Raw genomic sequence first — 20,392 nt, forward strand, 5'->3', positions numbered from 1 at the left:
AGCATATAGTATTAGTAAGCTCTGATCTAGCATTACCTCATTCAAAATCCTTTTGCTGCTTCATCAGAGGGACTTTAAGAACCTAAGATATTCAAGTAATCGCTAGAAGCCATGAAAATCCGTTTGGCTAAATACTATAGGGCCAGATCGTAGAAGGCTGTAAGAAGTCATATAGGGTACAGTATCCTGACCAGCATATCACACAACACTGGCATGATGCATACAGGTTACAGGTATGCCCTCAATAGATCCTTGGAGGGGAGAGGTGGTTCATGACTGTTCACCTCCTGTATGGACAGACTTATTTGCTTACACCAGTGTGCCTTTTGGTTATGTTTTATGTGTAGCATGGCATAAAAATGGTGGGAAGCACTGAAATAGGGAACTTGAATTAGATAGGAAGAGACATTGAAAGCCATTGCTTGCTGCTAGTAAAGAATCAATCTGTTTTAAAAGTATACTCACTATCCTTGGTAGAAGCCATAACCATTCATTGAATTACATTAGTAAATTAAGTTAAATTTAGGGTTTTTTTCCACTCTCTCCTCCTCGCCTATATTACAAATCTATCTACTGATATACACCAACATTCATAAACCCACCCAGACAATAGATCACTTATTAGTAATTACAGAAATATTGTATCACAACTTTGGTTAATGGTATTGTTGATTCTAGAGGGCAGGAATAATATCCTGTACTTCTTCAGTGTTCCTCACAGTGCCTCAGTCTCAGGAAACACCTGCTGCCTTGATAGGTAACAGTTGTCCATGGGGGAATATACTGAAGAGTAGAGGCAAAATAAAGCATACAGTTTGTGTGAAATAAAAAATTAGTATCATTTGTGACTCATTTGCTTTTAAATAATCTTTCACCTTCTCTTTCAAAGATATTATTTAGATTTATGTTAAAATCCTTTTATGCTCATTCCTCATTCTGTTCCTTTTCTACATTTTGGATGGACGTTAATTATGAATGAATGGCCATCAAGTTACCAAGCCAAGAGAAGACGAAATATAAAAGCCAGACAAATATTTGAAAGAGCACCTCAACAGGTGTACATCTTTGTGTGACTGCATTCTAAAGTTAAAGGGAAAAGGATTACCCTTTATTTTCTACTGACAACACATGTATCTTAGTACCCAAAATGAAAAGCTAGTCATACCAGTACTCAACTTTTTCAAATATAAAGAAAATCAGACTATAAAACTGACATCAACAAAAAAGTCCCTCAAACTATTAATGAAAACTGTTAGCTGTAATTTGTAATTACAGGTCATTGCAATTTTTAATCAAAAGCCAGGTCTGCTCCACCAAAGAAGTGCATGTTCTCATTGCACGAGGCATCATTAGGCAGCACAAGTTGGAGGCACACTAATCCTGGGAAACCCACACAAACACATCGACAAAGAAGTTAAGGCTGCTATGATTACTAGGCTGAATTCAAGACAATGTAATTCCGGTCCCCAAGCATCCGATGTCAAAGTTGGATGAAGTCTATAAAGCTCCCTCTGTTGCTAATGGATACCATTCCATTCAATGTGTCTTAACTTGGTAAGGGGATTTTCAGGTCTCCCTAAATGTATAATACATGGCAATGAAACAGCATTTTACTTTACCCTGCACCACCGAGAAAGAAAACAAAACAAAAATTCAATGGCAGGAGCCATAATCATGTAGAAAGGTACAAATCTCAAAATGCCCTTCCCTCTTCCAAATGCTGAGGAGACAGAGTCGTCCCATAAGTAGCAGGGGGAGGTGGTCATCTCTAAAAGAAAAGGAATCCCACCCAGATTTGGGACTGTTAGCAGAGGAATTTTTCTGCATGTATTTTTTTGACCTCACTTCTCATTTAGGTAAGACAAAACTGTATCACAATTTTTCCTCCCTGGTATTTTTATATATAAAAATATTCAACTTCGGAATTTCCTATTTCTCTTCATGTGAGAGTATGTCATTACAACTTCGGTGCAAAGAAAGGAAAACTTACCGAGAATGACTTAAGTATAAAGCTTGACGATGAATGTCTTCTGGGTCTATTTCTACAGGATTTATTACAGCTAGTTGATCAATAGACCATCTAAATTTCCCTGGAGTCTTAACAAAAGAAAGTGAGCTTATGAGTAAAAGCAAACTAACCAATTTCAACTTAAAAAATAAAGAGAATGATTATTAATACAAACATATCTTACAGCTCATATTTTGAATTTGACTTTACCACTAGATTAAATGGCAAATGGTAATCAAATCACACTAAATCAATTGACTTGACTATTACTTTTAAAATATCCAAATCTTCCTTCTGGGTGATTTTTAAAATCGCAAATAATAGGAAAACCACAGTAAGGGTATTAACAGTACAGAAATTCTACAATTAACACTCATTAGTGATGCAATATGCCCAAATCAAAGTAAAAACCTCTTATTAGTCATCAAACGTCTTTCCTTTCAATAAGAATGAACTGAAATTAAAGTCCTGACTACAGAAGTGCCTGCCAAAGCTCACAAAATAGTTGATCCTTAAAATAATTATGAATGGTAACCAGTGCTGCCTTTCTGTATTCAACTGTTCAACTAAACCAAACTCTTATCCAAATCCTAAACTGTAATTCAGAATATATTTTTGACCAATTCAAGATTAAAACCCCAAGATGCCATCCATTCTGGCTTTGAGGATTAAGTTGCAGTCATTCCATTATTAAGACTAACAGGTAATTAAGATTTAATATGATTCAGTTAAAAATGAGGTCAGGTTAATGACTCAATATAAACTGTATAACTGTAAAACTTTCCTCTCATGCATACCTGCTTCAAGTCGATATGAAAGTACGAGGTGTGATCAAAAAATAAGGTGAATATTTAAATTTTAAAAATTTAAAAAAGTAAAAGACACATTGCCATTAATCCCCCTCAAAATACTCCCTTCACCTCTAACACACTTATCCCATTGTTCTTGCCACTTTCTGACGCCGTTCTGGAAGTCCTCTTTCCTGAGTGTCTTTACTTCATCCTCCATTATGACAGCGCTCCGTATCACACATTGCTTCTGGTACAGCAATTTCCATCAAATAAAAACATTATTGTGTGTCCTCATCCACCTTATTCACCAGATCTGGCACCGTGCAACTTCTGGCTCTTCCCCAAAGTCAAAATGACCATGAAAGAAACGTTTTGGATCGATACAGGACATCGAGGCAGCCACGACAGCACAACTAAAGACACTCACGAAAGAGGACTTCCAGAACTCCTTTCAGAATGACAAGTACGATGGGAAAAGTGTGTTCCAAGCAAAGGGGAGTATTTTGAGGGGGATTAATTGGCAATGTGTCTTACTGTAAATTTTTTTGTATTTAAACCTTCACCGGGGGACAGGGCTGGTAGATGAGGGTAAAGGGGATCAAATAGATGGTGATGGAAGGAGAATTGACTCTGGGTGGTGAACATACAATGTGTTTTATAGATGCTGTAATACAGAATTGTACACCTGTACAATTATGCAACTTTATGTATGTAACTTTACTAACAATTGTTCCCCAATAAACTTTAATTAAAAAAAATAAAAAAATAAACCTTTACCATATTTTGTAATCACATCTCATATAGCATAAACAGCCACCCAGTTGGTAGTTTTCTAGATAATTTATTAAAAGATCAGACTTCAAAAACTCTCCAGTGTAGCCAATAACAGTAAAAATAAGCTAAGTGATGAAGGTTATTTCCCTAATCTCTAAAGAGCACTTTCCCTTGCATATCACCCTTGTTCTTGACTACAGTCATAGCACACATCATCTTCTTTTGTTGTGTCTATCCCATTAGAGTAAAGGTTGATTTCTTTTTGTACAATCTGCAAGCCATGAATGGTTGACAGAAACCTAAAAGAATATAAGCATTTTATGATGTGAAAATGACAAGCAATTCTAGTTTTAGTGCCCATAAATAAAACTCTCTTGGCACACATCCATGTTTACTTGTTTACATATTGCCTGTAGCTGCTTTTGTGATACGAGGCAGAGGTCAGTAGTTGTAACAGCAACCAGATGACCAGCAAAGCCTAACTGGCTCTTGACAGGAAGAGTTTGCTGACCCCTGCATTTGAGTATAAGCTTCTTGAGTTTGTGTCTAATGAGCCTGATTTGTTCACGGTGTAACCTTTATGCCTAGCACTGACAAGCAGCAACATTCGAATGTTTGCTGAATAACAGGGAATAATTAGGTGACATAGCTTCTTCTCTAACATGGTAGTAGTAGATATATCATGAACTATAGTGTCTAGCTACTCCCACAATTGCAGGAAGCTAACATGTTATCCATTAAATTAAAAAAAAAAGAGAAATGCTAACCAGAAATATCTTCTACGAACTTACTTTTAGCCCAACAACTATATTATAATGAACATTACAATTTAAAAAAGCACATTCCAGGTATATATTCTCCATGATAAATTTTCCCCCTTACCTTGTCAAGAAAGATATTTATATTTAAAATTATTTGTAAACACTAGTAAGAATAACTTACTGGTAATTTTGTTGATTTAAAAACAGAAGGACTGGAGAGAGTTTGTTCATGGAGATTAGAATAATCACCAGGACTTTCAAAAGGATTTAAAACAGGGATCCTTCCTGGAGTTTCCGGTGTTATTTGCATTTTTGGTTCTCTGACATCTCCCATAGCACAGAGCAAAAACTAAAAAGAAAGCAGAAGTACATACAATAAAATGACAAAGTTCCATAGACATTCCTTTTGACAAGTAAAATGAATTCAACAGACATTTCACAAAAATTATCTCAAAACCTAACACACTTGGAGTTTTATATAGTTCACAAAAAAGCATCACACACATTTTCTGAAGTGATCCTTGAAACAAACTTGAAAGCTAGAGAGGTAGGGTATTACTGATATCATTTTGCAGAATTAACAAGCTCAGAGAAGTGGCTTATAAGAAGCAATCAACCAAATGTGAATGAGTTCAGGTGCGCTTTCGACGCAACTAAATGTTACAAGAGACTTATACCTGCAGTTTTAAATTCATTATATCAAGTCTCTAAACAATTTGAATATCCTTCGGATATCCCAGCAATTCCCTCTCAAGCTACAGTTACTAAACAACAATTATTTACAGCAAGCAACAAACAAGAGACGAGAAGATCTGTGCACGCGTGCCCTTCTCGCAAATTAGCCCCCGTCAAAGAAGTATGACTGATTAGCGATAGGAAATTAACCGCCGTTGGTTGCCTCTCCTCAAACATGCTCCTTTCGCTAAAACCCGCAGGGTAGAAGGCGATACTGCGTTACTCCAAGTCAAAGGAGGCTACAATTAGAGAAAAAGAAGAACCCACTTCTTGGAAGGCTGAAGTGCAGCTGGCTTCTTTGGGTGAGGAGCAGTGGAGGACATTCACGCTGGTGTCACCCCCACCCTGCGCGACCATTCATTCTTGGTGTCCCTCTCTTCAGGACCTACTCCCAGGCTGCTCCCATTTACCATGAGGCGAACCAGCAGGCGGGTCCGCGACCGGGAAAAGCGAGCTTTCCAATTCGAGGAGAAAAAGCCTGGAACTACAAAGAACGTACCTAGTAGTGTGTAAAAAAAAGGGAAGCCACCCAAAGGCGACTCCAGGGCACTCCGGAGGTACCGGGACAGCAACCACGACAGCCCGACTCTTTAACTCCCCGCTTCCACGCTGATTTAGGCCAACCAGGGCACGGGGCTTGTGGGCAATTGGCCAATCGCGTCGCACCGCTGTCCGCGAACCAGCCAATCGCATGGAGGCGGCCTAGTAAATTCGAATGGAAACTCCACGCTTCACATTCCGCGCTGAGTAACGAAGCTCCAAATTCAAATCAACGCAGCTCCACGCTTGCGACGAGCGCGAGGGGCGGAGCCTGCCCGGCGTGAGCAGGGGACGCGCGGTGTGATTGCCCAGGAGAAAGGAAGGCGCTCCAGTTCCGGGTCAGGCCCTTCTCCCGCCTCCCGCGGCCTCAGCCATGGCGAGTAGTAGCGGTTCAGGGGCGGCGGCGGCGGCGGCAGCGGCGACGAATCTGAATGCGGTGAGAGAGACCATGGACGGTGAGTGCCCGTGTGGCCCCTTTTACCTTGCGTCCTTTTCCCAGAGCCAAGGCTCCCAGACGGAGGTGAGCCCGGGAGGACTTGAGGACCACTTCCTGTCCCGAACGGCATCTTTGGAGATCCTTTCCAGGGCCGCAGGGCTGAGGGCTTCATCCTTGGAGAGTTGTCTCTTCGCTGCTGCGTAGTTTGTCGCGTGCACGGCGTTCTAGCCCCCACGTCAGCCCGACGCGCGCGGCCCACTACCCGCGCGCATCCCACGCTCCCTCCCCGCGCGCCACGCCCCTCTCCCGCCCGGTGTCCTTCCCTCGGTACCAGCCTCGAGCGCCGCGCCCACCCGGCAGAGCCCCTTCTTCCTTCGACCCGGCGCGGTGGTCCAGTGCGGGACGCCCGATCCTCTTAGTCCAGAGCGGGGTGCAAGTCTGTACCACTCTCAAGACTGTAAGCCCCGTGCGGACATTGCTGTGAGCCCTGTTTGGTCATTGTGACTTTTTTGTCCTTGGCACCCCAGTAGGCGCTTTTAAAATATTCGGTAATGAACAAGTTCGCCTCTTCATCAGAATTTCCCGTTTTGACTTGGAGCGGGTATCCCGGGGCTCCTGGTATCTGTTTTCGCCCCCCGAGGCATGCGAGTTAAAGCGTACACATTAGTAGAAGATGAAATAAATGTCTTGGAGTTAACTACCGTCTCTCTCCTCTCTGGTGCGGGTTCTCCCTTTTAGACCTCTGGTGGTGAGCTTGGACAAGCCATTTAAACGTCTTTGAGCCTGCTGCCCTTTTTTTCCCCCCTGTAAAATGAGATTACCTCCTAGGATTATAACGTGAGTAGGATGACCAGGTAAAGGTATATGGAAGGTGATCATTAAAAGATACTGTATTTTTTTGTGAGTAACATAAGATGTCATCGCACTTGCAGACTCCTTTTTTTGGGTCTCCATTTTATTCTTAGCATCCACCTACGAGTATATATGAGTTTGATGGATGTCAAACGCTGGTTTCTGCATTTTCCAGAGGATACCCACACCAATCTCTATCTCTCTGAAAACATTATCCCCTGAAATTCTCACTAAGCAGTGTCAGCCTTCATGCTGCATCTGTCTCCTTCACTAATACATCTCCTTAATGGGACTTCCGACAAGACTTCTGGCCTTTTCTGCACTAGCTGTTGATTTCCTTTTCAAAGAATTGCTTATATTATTAGAGCCTTTGCATCTCATTTTTTTATTTACCAAGTATCTGCCTTTCGTTTTTCTGAAAAATAGAATTTTGTTCTTAACACCAGATTCAGCCTATTTTCCCATCCTTGATGTATCACAGCTATGTTAGCTGTGCTTAGGTTCCTTAATTATATGGCCACAGGATGCCGTTTGAACAGAATACATACATTTTATCTGTGGTTGAACTTCTGATGTAGAAATGAGAACTGATGGTTTGTATTGGTTGCATCAAGATGATTACTAGGAGACCTTTGTGTAAAATGAAGATTATAGAGAGTGTAAGAACATGAAAAAGTGAAGAAAGACCTTTTTTTTTTTTTTTTTTAAATTGGAGGAGTGAAGGTGTGGATTAGAGAACACTGCCCCTCTACATACGGTTTGTCCACAAACCAGAAGGTACAAAGAAAGACCCAGGTTGACAATGGATCAACAGTTGTTGAGTGCGACAGGTACTGTCGTGTCCATTAGCGCTCTAAACTTACATAAAATCCCTGCTATTGTGCCACTCTTGGGTCCAAGATAGTCAGTCATGTCAAATGTGAAGTTGAATTATTGCTGTCAGTGAAAAACATTGAAATGTTTTCTATGTTGTCTATAATGGTTGAGGTGCAAAGGGAAGAAACATTGTCACACTTGCACTGTAAATAATAACCATACACTGAACTGAAAAAGTCCTAAATGCAGTCATTTTATAATCCCACCTTGTACCACCCTCATTCCCAGGAATAAAACTGTAGCATGCCTAAAGAGCTGGGCTCACTACTTAAATATCATTATTATTTGAAATTCTGATAATGTAGAGTTTCCCTTGTATTTAAATCTATCCATGAGAGCCAATCTCTCATGGATAGTTCAGAACTTTTTGCGTCTGACTACCCACCTTCAAAATGTAGTATTTCTCCTCATCCTCTTACTTCCTCCCTCCCATCAGTATTTGTCAGCTATTAGTGATTTAGTTTTTTAATGGATGTTAGTGATTTGCAAGGATTGTAGAACTCTGCTATAAATATTTGTAATTTTCTTGTGAAATGAAAGGATTTTTATTGACACTTCAGATGGAAGGAAGCAGTGGACTATGTTATTTATCTGCACTCATCAGTCTGAAAAGAACCTAATTGATCCTAGCCCTGACTTAGTATGAGGTCTATTGCATAAGACCATCTACTCTCGCTCACTCTTAGATCTTCAACATTCTCTTCCTACATTCCCTCTTTAAAATGTCAGGCTCTTTCAGCGACCTCTCTCTCTCTCCTATGCACTCAGTTGTCTCTTTTGTTTTTCAGTGTTTTGAAATTTTAGATACTCTATCAATAGCTTTGTACTTTAATTCTTATTTTCTTATATTCTAGGATTTTCCTTATGTTTTAATTTTTTACTAATAATTACGTTTTTGATAATTAGGATAATTACCTCTTCCTTACTAGAAGCTTCATTGTAATACTACATCAGGTACTATATCAGGTAACTACTAACTACTATATCAGGTACTTAGCAAGAAAAAGAAATTAAGAGAGTCCAGAGTGTATAAGGCAGTGTCATTGAAACAAACGTATAGTCCATGTTACCACCATCAATCTAGTTGCTTTTGTGAGAAAGAAGCCTGGGAGTCAGTCTTGCTTTCTCTCACCTCCTATTCTTCATTAAGCTCTTTCAGTTCACTGATCTCAGGTTTGACCACTTGTCTTAACCTCTCCTGTCCATGCCATCCACAGTCTTTCAATAACTTAGCTAGACTCTTTATCCACGTGTTGTCTTATCCCTGTGCAAGTTCCACTCCGTGTTATGCAACAAATATCTTTTAAAAATGGAAATCTGATCTTATCACACTCCTATTTTACACCTTCTTCTAATAGCTCCCCAAAGTTCCAAAATCTTGACTAGGCCTTAGTAGATTGTTGTGTCTCCCTCATATATTATACTTATTTATCCCCTTGAATTTACATTGCTTTCACATGAGACTTTCAGATCGTTTTATTTTACCAAATTCGCTGCAGCATGGGAACTTTTGCACAGGCTGTTTTGGGGCACCCACTCTTTGTTCTTTCTCCTGACTCTGCATTAGCCAATTTGATTTCTGTTCACCCTTGAAGTTTAAGCTTCATTGTCAGTTCCTCAGATAAGCCTTTCCTAAACATTGCGTCCTTCACAACTAGGTAAGATGCCCTTGTAATTTGTTTTGGAAGTATGCTATTTTCCTTTATTTTGCTTGCCATATGGAATCAGTTATTTTAATATCTGTTAGTGTCCAGGAAAACTGGAACCATATCTATCTATTTCACAACTACATTTTCAGCACAAAATACATATAGGTACCAGTGACACAGTAGACACTACAGAAATGCTTATGGATTACAGACAGTTTATGAAGTTAGGAAGTAAAGATCAATGTGAACTGTAAAAGAATGCTTAAAGGAACACAAATATTGAAGTGGAATTATATGGAGGAAAGAGAAAAGGGAGAGGAGAAAGCATAAACAAAGGCATGAAGTTAGGAATAAGCATAGCATTTATAGATAATGGTCTACCATAAGAAAAGACTGGAGAGCATTTGTCAGGAACAATTAATGTTGACGATGATGATGTTAGAGAGTTGGAATAGGGTCAGAATATATGTTCTGTTTATAACAAACCACCCCAAACTTGTGGCAGAAAACAACACAAATTATTTGTCTCTCACAGTTCTGGGTGTTGACCAGGCTCATCTGGGTAGTTGCACTGAGGGTATCGCATGCATTGCAATTAGACAGTGCTGAGTCTGGAGTCATCTCAGAGCTTCCTCACTCATGTAACTACTAGTTGATGCAGATTGTTAACTGGCTTTTCATTAGGGACTGTTGGCTGGAACATGTGGGTTTCCTCACTTGGAGCCTGGGTTTCAAGGGCAAGTGTCTCAAGAGAGAGCAAGAAGGAAGCTGTATTCCACTTTTTTAACCTAGCCTCAGAAGTCATGCAGTGTAACTGTTGGGAGGTGTAGTCTTCGTGAGTCCTGAGCGTACCTGTACGTTCTTGCTCTATATGCCAAGAATACAAAACCCTGGCTGCTCTTCTACCTGCTGTCTCAGGGTTGTGTTTACTGTGAGTAGTAGTGAGGGATGAGGTAACATTTACATTTACCTCCAGGTAAAGTGACAGACTTGCCAGCCACTTACTGTAAAAATAGGGATTTCCCAATCTCAGTGTTCTTCAGCTGTGAATATGGTTTGTCAATATAAGATACTACCTCACTAAGTCAAAGAAGAAAAGCTACCTGGTCATTTGAGTGGTTGATGAAAAAGCACTGATAAAATAACATTTTTTCCTGATTTTAAAGTCTTAGCAAAAGAAAACAGTACATTTTTAACGTGCTAAAGGATTGCTACATAAAACCAACATCACCCTTCATGTTAATGTTAAATGTATTCTAAATAAAATTGGAAAGACCTGCTTTCACTGCTTTAAAAAAAATTGATATGAAAACTTTAGCAAATAGAGCAGGATAAGAAAATTAAAAGAAATCAAAGAGGACACAAAACAGTTATTCGTATGTGAAATGATTAACTGACTAGAAAACAAGAGAAACATAGAGTATCAGCACTAATCGGTTGTAATGTGCAAGAGTGAGGTAGAATTCATTTATGAAAACAACCAAAACTAAAAATTAAAGATATTGATGATTCATTATCAAAATTGATGATAACTGAGCACTGGTTGAACTTTTCTGTTCCAAATGTATGAGAATGACAGGAAGTAATAGTAAAATACAATTATCAGCATATCCATGTTTAAAAACAGGAAAGGGAAGTCTCCATTGATTAGAAAGAGAGAGGTCCCCCTGAAAGAAAGGAGCAGATGGGAACCACAGCAGGGGACTGGGTATAGAACCTGACAGAAGCATGCTGCCCTGCCTGAGTGGAGCTGGGGCCAGAAGTGTGCCATCTGCCACAGCGAGAAATTGAGAAACACCATCCATGTGTTTTGTGTGTTTGGAGCCAGGATGCTTCCACAAAACCTGATCAAGAGAGTTGAGACCAGTATGATACTACCCATCCAAGAACACATCACCAATCCAGGATATCCAAGAAAAATCTCCTTTGGAAGATGAGCTTTCAGCCTAAGTCACAAAGTACCTAACTAAGGTAGATGAAAAACGAACAACTAACATGAAAAATAAAAACCAAGTAGACGTAATTGCTAACTCAATTAGCACTACCATATGCCAAACTCCATTCTAACTCTATCCTTTAATCCTCACAACAATCCTGTAAGTACTGTGATTATCCCCATTTTACAGAATGATGAAATAAAGGCACAGAGAGGTTACTTTGCCTACTAAATAATGAAAGTGGAATTTCAGCCTTGGTTGGGCTCTGGAGAACACAATCTTAAACCACTCTGTTTTTGCTGCTTGCTTATACCTGAAGAAGCAGAAATCTCAGAAATGGCTTACAAAAAGAATAGAGCCTCAAATAGATAAGGGCAGAAACAAAATAAGTAGTGGTTATATGTAAGCAATTAACTATGAAACAAGAATAAGTGATTATGGTGGGCAATTAGAAATCTTAAAATAGAGTTATTGGAATAAATTCAGCAGAGAGCATGAATAACAACATCTTGAATGCAACTGAAGAAAAAGTATTAGCATGTTGGAGTATCAGAACTGAAGAAATGAAAATGGAGAGGCCTGTCGCCTTCCAGCCAAGATAGAATAACAGGGACTGGATTAACTCTCCTACCTGGAGCAACCAACAAAATCCAGGCAAAATATGCAGAACAATGGTTTTCAAGACACTACATCAGGCAGCAAAAGACAGTGATCCCTGAAAGACAGGAAACAAATGAAGTGAGCCAGGTAGTCGTCCCAGCTTATTGCCTTCAGAGAGTTTCCAGACCACAGTGCAGTGGGAGGAGAGGAGGAATCCAGACAGAACCCAGTGGATACCGTGAATTGAGCAGAAGGATCTTAGAGTCCAAGGAGACCACAGCAGGTTGTAGGAGAGAGTACCTGAGAAGAAAGCTACACTCAGAGTTCTGAGAGCTGCAGAAGGGTCTCCCTCAAGTATTCAGCAGAGCATTGAATAGCACGTGTGCAAGGAAAGTATCCAAAAAGCTGGGGAAAGAACCATCCAAAAGGATTAGAGGAAACAGTACACCATGCTCACAGAGGACTGAGAATAGTGCCTGTATCTACCAACCAGAATGGAAAACTTCCTAATTCACGAGATACTGAGTAAAGTACTCAAAAGGGTCTTACCTCAGTGATGGGGAATAATTAGCCCTACACTTAAACAGGGTTCTGGTCCTGACTAGTAAATCTTAAAAGACCCAAAGGATCAAACTGTTTCAGATAACTACCCCATTTCAAAGCTCAAGAACTTGTATAGAAATAGAAAATTACCCAGTACCCAACAAAATAAAATTCACAGTGTCTGGCATCCAATCAAAAATTAGTGGGTAGGCAAAGCAGAAACTACGACCCATGATGAGAAAAATTCAGTCAGTTGAAACAGACCCAAAATTGCCACAAGTGTTAGGATTACCTGACAAAGACTGGAACTACCCCATATGTTTGAAAGTTAAGTAGAGGTGTGGAAGATATTTATATTTTTTAAAGACTCAAAAATTGAACTTCTAAGGATGAAAATGTCAGATATGAAAAATTGGAAAGTCCTATCTCATGAACGTCATGAATAATATAAAAGTTTTTGGGAGGGCTTATATTTAAATTAATGGATGACTTAATATTAACTTGTTCATTTGTCCCAAAATAATATGTAGTTTTCACGCAATTTATATCAAAACTCAAATGGAATCTGTTTTTGGAATTGGTCAATATTTTTAAGTTCATAAAATGAAAGAGCTTTTGATAAAAAGTAACAACAGTAAATTTATGCAAAATAAATTTAATTAAAATTTTGTCTCTGACACAGGATAAGCATGCAACAAATCCATAGGTTTATGGCAAGTTATTTTGTGATAAAAGTGGCATCTAAAGGATAGATCATTCAGTAAAAAGTGTTGGGTAACTGACTTACTAATATTTCTGGAAGTTAAAGTTAGAGATTCTATTTTCCACCCAAACTGTAGGTAGTTAAACATTTAAATATTTATGGAGGGAGGGCAATAAACTTTCAAGTGCGGGAAGAGAATGCTGGTGAATAATTACATACTCTACATGTGGAATAACTATAAGCATAATGCCAAGAGAAAATGATGCAGGAAACAGTAGATAACACGTTGACCAATGACTTAGAAAATTCTGAACACACTCTGGGAAATAGCTGCCATAAAACAAAGTTTAATGTAACCAATGTATATATATCCTGTGGTTCTCAATGCTGGTGTTTGCCAAGTGAAAGACAGATACTTTTATAAACTAATAAAATGGAGTACTGTAAAAATGAAGTTAAAAAATATAAGCTTTCATTTTTATTATTAGAATCAACAAACATGGTCACTGTCAAATTACAAGTTTCTACATGTTTTTAAAGCCTTAAACATGTATATTACTGACTGAGCAGTTCCACTTCTAGGAATTTGTCCTAATAAAATTAGATGCTTATCACAGTATTATTTTAATGGGGAAATGTGAGATCCACCAAACTCTTAAAATAGAGGGTTAAGTAATATATGGTGTTTCCATAAAATGGAATATTACGTGACTGACTAAATTATGTTGTAAAAAGATACTGAAAAGTGGGGAAATGTTCAGAATAATCCTGATTATGATACATAAGTTTTAGATAGACCTTAAATGAGTGGCAGGACAAAAACTAAGATGTAGAAAGCAGTTGTGTGGAGAGAGATTGAAAATTTATTTTGAAGTTTCTAGAGTTAAGTAAGGACAAAGCATTACATGCCCCTTTCCAAATGTAATGATGCTGTGATAGTTCTTTGGTATTTGCAGTGTTATGTGAATTAAAACAAAAGTATTATGTGCATATTTTAAAATGGAAGATTTTGTTTTTAAAATTTTCTCTTTTTTCAGTTCTGCTTGAGATTTCAAGGATTTTGAATACTGGCTTAGATATGGAGACTCTATCTATTTGTGTACGGCTTTGTGAACAAGGAATTAACCCAGAAGCTTTATCATCGGTTATTAAGGAGCTTCGCAAGGCCAGTGAAGCACTAAAGGTAAGAGATCTGAGTGTTAGTTCATTCTAAATAAAGATGCTTTTGTTTAGAAAATGATTAATGATGAAGTTACATGAAAGATACTAAACATGATTAAAGCAGCTTCTATCTCCATCAGAAGAAAATCTGAAGACCAGATTTTCAGCATATATTCAGATCGCAAAAATTGATACTCTCATGGGCTATGTTTTTCTCCCAGAAGTCTCCAACTGTGTTTAGGTAAAATTGTATCTGCCCCAAATAACACATGTCAAGTTTGGTACCTGTGAATATGACCTTATTTGGAAAGAGTGTACCTACAGGTGTAATCAAATTAAGACAAGATCATTATGGAATGAATCACGGATGTCCTCATAAGACAAAGGGAATTTAGGCACATTGAGAAACGGACAGTACCCTGTGAAGACACAGACACAGAGGGGAAGAGTGCCATGTGATCGTAGAGGCAGAGGTTGAAGTGATGGCTTCTGTAAGCCAAAGAAGGCCAAGGTGGTTGGCAGTCACCAGAAGCTAGGAAGACGCAAGGAAGGATGCTCTGCCGGAGCCTTCAGAGAGGGGGTGGCCCTGCTGACACCTTGATTTTGGACTTCTGCCCCCAGAACTGGGAGACAATAAATTTCTGTTTTTCAAATCCATCCAGTTTGTGGTACTTGTTACAGCAGTCTTAGAAGTATGCAGATTTTCTGCTGGGAAGTGGAGTGCTGCTGTAAGAAATATCTATAAATGTAGAAGTAGCTTTGGAATTGGGCAATTAATAGAGATTGGGAGGTTTTAGTGCCCTTGATAGAAAAAACCTAGGTGTCTTGTAGAGACTCTTGATAGAACTATGGACGTTAAAGGTGACTAGTGAGGGCTCAGAAAAAGAGGAGACTGCAGAGAAAGTTGCAGTCATCTTGGAGGATGCATATATTATGAACAGCATCTTGCCAGAAAATACGGACATTAAAGATGCTTCTGGAAAAGTCTCAGACGGAAATGAGCATGGACAGTGGACGAAAGGTAGCCTTGCTATAAAGTGACAGAGCACTTGGCTGAATTGTGTTACACTGTTCGGAAGGAAAATAAAACTTGGAAGCAATGAACTTAGATATTTAGCTGAGGCAACTTCTGAAGTGTAGGAAGTACAGCCTGATTTCTCCTTGCTGCTGATAGTAAAATGTAAGGGGATTGAGAAATTGAGGAAGGAACTGGTAGCAAAAAGGAACCAGCACTTGCTTTGGAAAACTCGCAGCCTACCCAGGTAGCACATTGGCGAGTTGGCCAGGCGTGTGGTTGAGGAAGCTTTTCGTGAAGAGATTAGATGTGTGACTTCACAGGTGTAGTCAGCCATCTCAGCAAGAGACACTGCCAGCTTGGGCGCAAAATGAAGGAGGGCTGTCAGATTTCTGGGCGTCCATGGGCAGGAAAGAACTCCCTGGCTGTCGACATGAATTCATCCTTCGGAAAAGGGGAGACTTGGGAACATTTGAGATCTTGCTCCATGGTATACGCTGTCAGTTTAGCTAAGATAAACTCCTGCACAAATTCAAAACAAAACCAAAAAAAAGGGGTGGCGTGTGGAGAATGACTCAGTGGCTCAGAGACCAGGGAACTGCTGAGGGCAATTGGGCTGTGCTGTCAGCATGGGCCCAGAGGACCGCCCTTTGCAAAACTTAGCACCTCTTAATTGCTGAGCCTGGGAAGAGACAAAGTGTTCCCTTTCTTGCTTGCACACAGTCCGATTTAAAATCTCGGGTGATTTTATTTCCATGTTTATGTAGCACTAACTCACCATAAATACTGAAACTTCAAGTCAGTCCTGCTTAAAACTTCTGAGGACAAAGTGGCTTCTCTTAGCCTTTTTTCTTGCCAGAATAGAATGCTATAAAAGTTGTAGCTTAACCATCTCCAATAAGTTCCAGCAATTTGGGTTGCTGGTTTTGTTCTTTTTAAAACTTTTTCATTATTGAAAATAACACAAAAAGGTAAGTAAAACATTTACAGAGCAAAAATTTGTCATAAGGAGAATGTCCATTCAACTCACTGCCAGCACCCTAGAAGTCCCCACATCACTGACTTCTTCCTGCTTCGCCCTCCAGTAACTACTGTCCTGATTTTTACGGTATGCTTTCTTACTAAGCATGGATCCCTAAACACTGCAGTTCAGTTTTGTAAAATTTTTGAACTTGATATAAATGGGATCTTACAGCACAATCTTTGTACTGGGTTGTTTCATTTAACATTATGTTTGTCAGGGTCATTTATGTTGTGTGTACCTATAATACATTCCTTTTCACTGTAATAATTATGTTTCATTGTACAAATATACTATAACTTATTTATCCTTTCTACTGTGAATAGATGTTAGGTTGCTTCCAGGTACGTATATTTGTATGGTAATGCCACTTGAGTGCTATAAAGGAAACAGAGGCAAATAGCCTATCTGAAAAGAGTATGGAAGAGAGACTGACAGATGCGTTTTGGCATAGCATTTTCATAGACAAAACTTAAGCTATTAGGATAGGAGATTCAGAACTACCTAAATAACTTTTTTCAGTTTTTGTTTTGTTTTGTATTTTTAAAGATTTTGTTGGGGAAGGGGAACAGGACTTTATTGGGGAACAGTGTGTACTTCCAGGACTTTTTTTTTTTTTTCCAAGTCAAGTTGTTGTCCTTTCAATTCTAGTTGTGGAGGGTGCCGTTCAGCTTCAAGTTGTTGTCCTTTCCGTCTTAGTTGTGGAGGGCGCAGCTCAGCTCCAGGTCCAGTTGCCATTGCTAGTTGCAGGGGGCGCAGCCCACCATCCCTTGAGGGAGTTGAGGAATCAAACTGGCAACCTTGTGGTTAAGAGGACACACTCCAACCAACTGAGCCATTCGGGAGCTCAGCTGCAGCTCAGCTCAAGGTGCCGTGTTCAATCTTAGTTGCAGGGGGCGCTGCCCACCATCCCGCAGAGGAATCGAACTGGCAACCTTGTGGTTGAGAGCTCACACTCCAACCAACAACTGAGCCATCTGGGAGGCAGCGCAGCTCAAGGTGCTGTGTTCAATCTTAGTTGCAGGGGGCGGAGCCCAGCATCCCTTGCGGGACTCGAGGAATTAAACTGGCAGCCTTGTGGTTAAGAGCCCACTGGACCATGTGGGAATCGAACCAGCAGCCTTTGGAGTTAGGAGCATGGAGCTCTAACCGCCTGAGCCACCGGTCCGGCCCCACTTTTTCAGTTTTGAGTGTACTGGTTATCTCACATCCAGTGAGCCATAGTCTGATGTGAAGGCAAAATCAGTAATTAAGTTGAACAAAAATCAAAGTATTGCCCATCTGAATGGAATGATAAGCCTCATGGATAAAGCCTCTTAAAATGCATTTCTCCCTTAATCTAAAACCAGCTTACAAGTATCTTATTAAAACAAGGTAGGAGGAAATCCTGAAAAGTTTCTAGCAAAAAAGAAATATTGGTTAGAATAATGAGGAGAAGTATAATGGTTTGTGGTATAGGTGAAGCATACTAGCCATGTGTTTGTTATTCTTTGGCCCTTTTTTGTCCAGTTTATAGCATAACAGAGGTATTTTTCCATCTTAATCCCCTTTTCACACTGTAATAAAGCATGAAGAAACAGTCTGATAAAGACTGTGTGGATAAGGGCTTCTGTAGGTTAATTTTTCAAGTAGCAGTATATTTTTACACTATTATTTAAGATCAAATAAGTTTTCTACTGCTAGCCTAACAGTCAGTTCAAAAGGTAGTTTAATGTCCTGCAGAAAGTGAAAACCACTGCATTATCCTGATACAAGTGGTTTGGTACATGGGGCAGCGGGGGAGTTTGTTAATTATTGCGGTATTGACAAATTCATTTCCATAGTGTCTCTTTTTCCATGGTTTTATTATAATGAATCTTATTTTATTGTTCTAGGCTGCTGAAAATATAACAAGCTGACTTTCTGGAGAGATCCTGATGAGATGTCAAGTTTTGCAAGAGGATTTGAAGATCGCATTGTAGTCAAGACCATACAAAGAAATTACTGCATGCAGCAGTGTAGAAACACTTTCCTTTTTAAAAGAATTATAAAACCATAGCTTTATAAATCAATGAAAAGTGGCTTACAGAGAGAACTATCAGATGTGTTTACGTCACATATTTTTTAAACAGTTCTAATGCTTTGTCATTGAAATGTTCATATTTATGTATGCTTTGTTTATAGCTCTGATAGCTTTGATTTTCTAAACAGTCTTATCAGATGTGCACATCTGCTGTGTCTGGTTGAAGTATAGTGGAACCCATCAGTAGTAATGTAGTTCTGACTTGTTGACATTTCCATTATAAAGCTTAATTTTGAATTGTTAATGCAAAATAACTATGGACTTGTAGTGGGCTGCCAGTTGACAGAATTTCAGTCACTATTTCTGAATTTTGATTTAGGTTCATTATATCTATCAGAATCTTGTGTTTCTTAAGGGCACAAAAAGCATTTGTTGTAATTTGCTCTTTAACAAAGAATATTTAGTTTTTAAACATAAAGTTTGTCTGGCAGTTAATAATATGAACCAGATCAATCTTGTATTGATTGAAAATATATAAAATTTTCAGAAACTTAGATTTAAAAAGTAACAGAAGTACTTAGCTTATAGTATTATTTATCATTTGAATCATTTCAATTTAATGAGCATTAATTGAGAATGATTTTCTAGGTTTTATACTATGAAAATGGCGGCCTAAAAATAATGCATAGTGAAACATTTTCAACACACACAATTCTTTTTATTTTTATTACATAAAAATAATTTGAGTGCTTACCTAATATATCTTGAGTGGTTACCTAGAAACACAACTAGTGGTTATCTAATCACTAAATAGGAGCTCTCATTTAACAAATAAGTTACTGTTTTCTGAAGGAATAAAGATTTCCAGGCATTAAACAAAAACTAAATTATGAAATGTTTGTAATGTCTTTCTAAGATCATTTTTTGTGCATCATTTTTACCCTGCAAATTTTAACTAATCACAATTTGATTCAAAATAAATTTTAGAAAGTTTAGGATAGTATTGATTCTATTTCTGTAACAGAATCTCAATGGAGTGTTTTCCCCAAAACTAATACAAATTTAATCTGGTTTTATTTAGACTTTGCTAGCTTTCATTTAAATGATAATACAAGTATTTACTCTTTAGCAGCATTTTTTTTGTTCTTCACACATATGGAAGTGATTTTAGTGAGGCTTCATAACATTTAAATGGCAGCCTTCTGTACTGTTTTAAAAATATAGTCTTTTGACCATTTTAACTTTTTAAATGCATACGTCTTTATCTCCAGGTGCACTAGAAGGCATATTGGGAGAACTGGTTGGGAGACATTAAGAACTTGTGATAGTAAGTCATTTATTGGGTAAATAATGCAAATACTACATGTTATTTATAATATCAAAGATAACACTTGTCAAGCTCCAAAATTGTATATACTTTTAGGCCATAAGAGTTAATAGTTTTATTATGACTTTGTAGATTAAGTTATTTATGTATGAAAGCAGGAAAATATATTGAGACGGAGATATGTTTACAGATGACTTCTTTAATACGTTACATTTCTTAAATGTAAACATATATTTTTAATGCATACTTAAGTAATATTTAAGGAAACCAAACAAAGTAATGATACAATCTCAGTGTTGTGCATGTTGTCAGTGACATAAATAAATCCATTTTGGTGGTTATTGGCATGTATATTCTTTTTTTTAGATTTTTATTAAAATATAGCTAACATACAGTAGGTCTACACAATAGTTATTTAACATTTATATACCTAAAGAAGTGATCACCATGATAAGTCCAGCAACCCTTTAACACTACAATACTATCACAATATTATTGACCATATGCCCCATGCTGTATGTTAAATTCCCACGACCTGTTTTATACCTGGACATTTTGAGCTCCTCCTCGTCTTTTACCCCCTTTGTTAATTTTTCAATTACAGTTGACATTCAATATTATTTTACATTAATTTCAAGTGTACAGCATAGTGGTTAGACAT

At 38.4% G+C, this 20,392-nt stretch overlaps 2 protein-coding genes across 6 annotated transcripts in view; one reads left to right on the forward strand and one right to left on the reverse strand.

Moving 5' to 3' along the window:
• BORA (BORA aurora kinase A activator) overlaps nucleotides 1–6,531 on the reverse strand; it is a 24,175-nt gene extending 17,644 nt beyond the window's left edge. For 2 of the 5 annotated variants that reach the window (XM_074329356.2, XM_019738146.3), the window contains exons 1-3: nucleotides 5,337–5,562; nucleotides 4,516–4,683; nucleotides 1,991–2,097 (exon numbers count right to left, since the gene is read on the reverse strand). In XM_074329356.2, the coding sequence (XP_074185457.2) occupies nucleotides 1,991–2,097; nucleotides 4,516–4,683; nucleotides 5,337–5,426 (365 nt within the window). In that variant the 5' untranslated portion in view covers nucleotides 5,427–5,562. Of the gene's footprint in view, nucleotides 1–1,990; nucleotides 2,098–4,515; nucleotides 4,684–5,336; nucleotides 5,705–6,090 lie in introns of those variants that run through there. The other 3 variants (XM_074329358.2, XM_074329357.2, XM_088792945.1) reach the window with 3 other exon arrangements.
• Nucleotides 5,877–20,072, forward strand: MZT1 (mitotic spindle organizing protein 1). The gene is made up of 3 exons (XM_019738148.3): nucleotides 5,877–6,064; nucleotides 14,243–14,388; nucleotides 18,277–20,072. Exons 1-3 carry the CDS (start codon nucleotides 5,983–5,985, stop codon nucleotides 18,298–18,300), a joined length of 252 nt encoding a protein of 83 aa, XP_019593707.3. The 5' UTR covers nucleotides 5,877–5,982; the 3' UTR covers nucleotides 18,301–20,072.
• The last annotated feature ends 320 nt before the right edge of the window (nucleotides 20,073–20,392 follow it).

The sequence above is a fragment of the Rhinolophus sinicus genome, chromosome 16 (genome assembly GCF_057876585.1).
Source record: "Rhinolophus sinicus isolate RSI-liver-muscle chromosome 16, RSI-T2T, whole genome shotgun sequence".
Classification (NCBI taxonomy): domain Eukaryota; kingdom Metazoa; phylum Chordata; class Mammalia; order Chiroptera; family Rhinolophidae; genus Rhinolophus; species Rhinolophus sinicus.

Bases quoted from the DNA above. Each gene is read 5' to 3' on its own strand.
- MZT1 (XM_019738148.3), top strand. From the start codon at position 5,983: ATGGCGAGTAGTAGCGGTTCAGGGGCGGCGGCGGCGGCGGCAGCGGCG. The intron at 6,065-14,242 runs GTGAGTGCCCGT...CTCTTTTTTCAG, and splicing joins GGTGAGAGAGACCATGGACG to TTCTGCTTGAGATTTCAAGG. The intron at 14,389-18,276 runs GTAAGAGATCTG...TTATTGTTCTAG, and splicing joins AGGCCAGTGAAGCACTAAAG to GCTGCTGAAAATATAACAAG.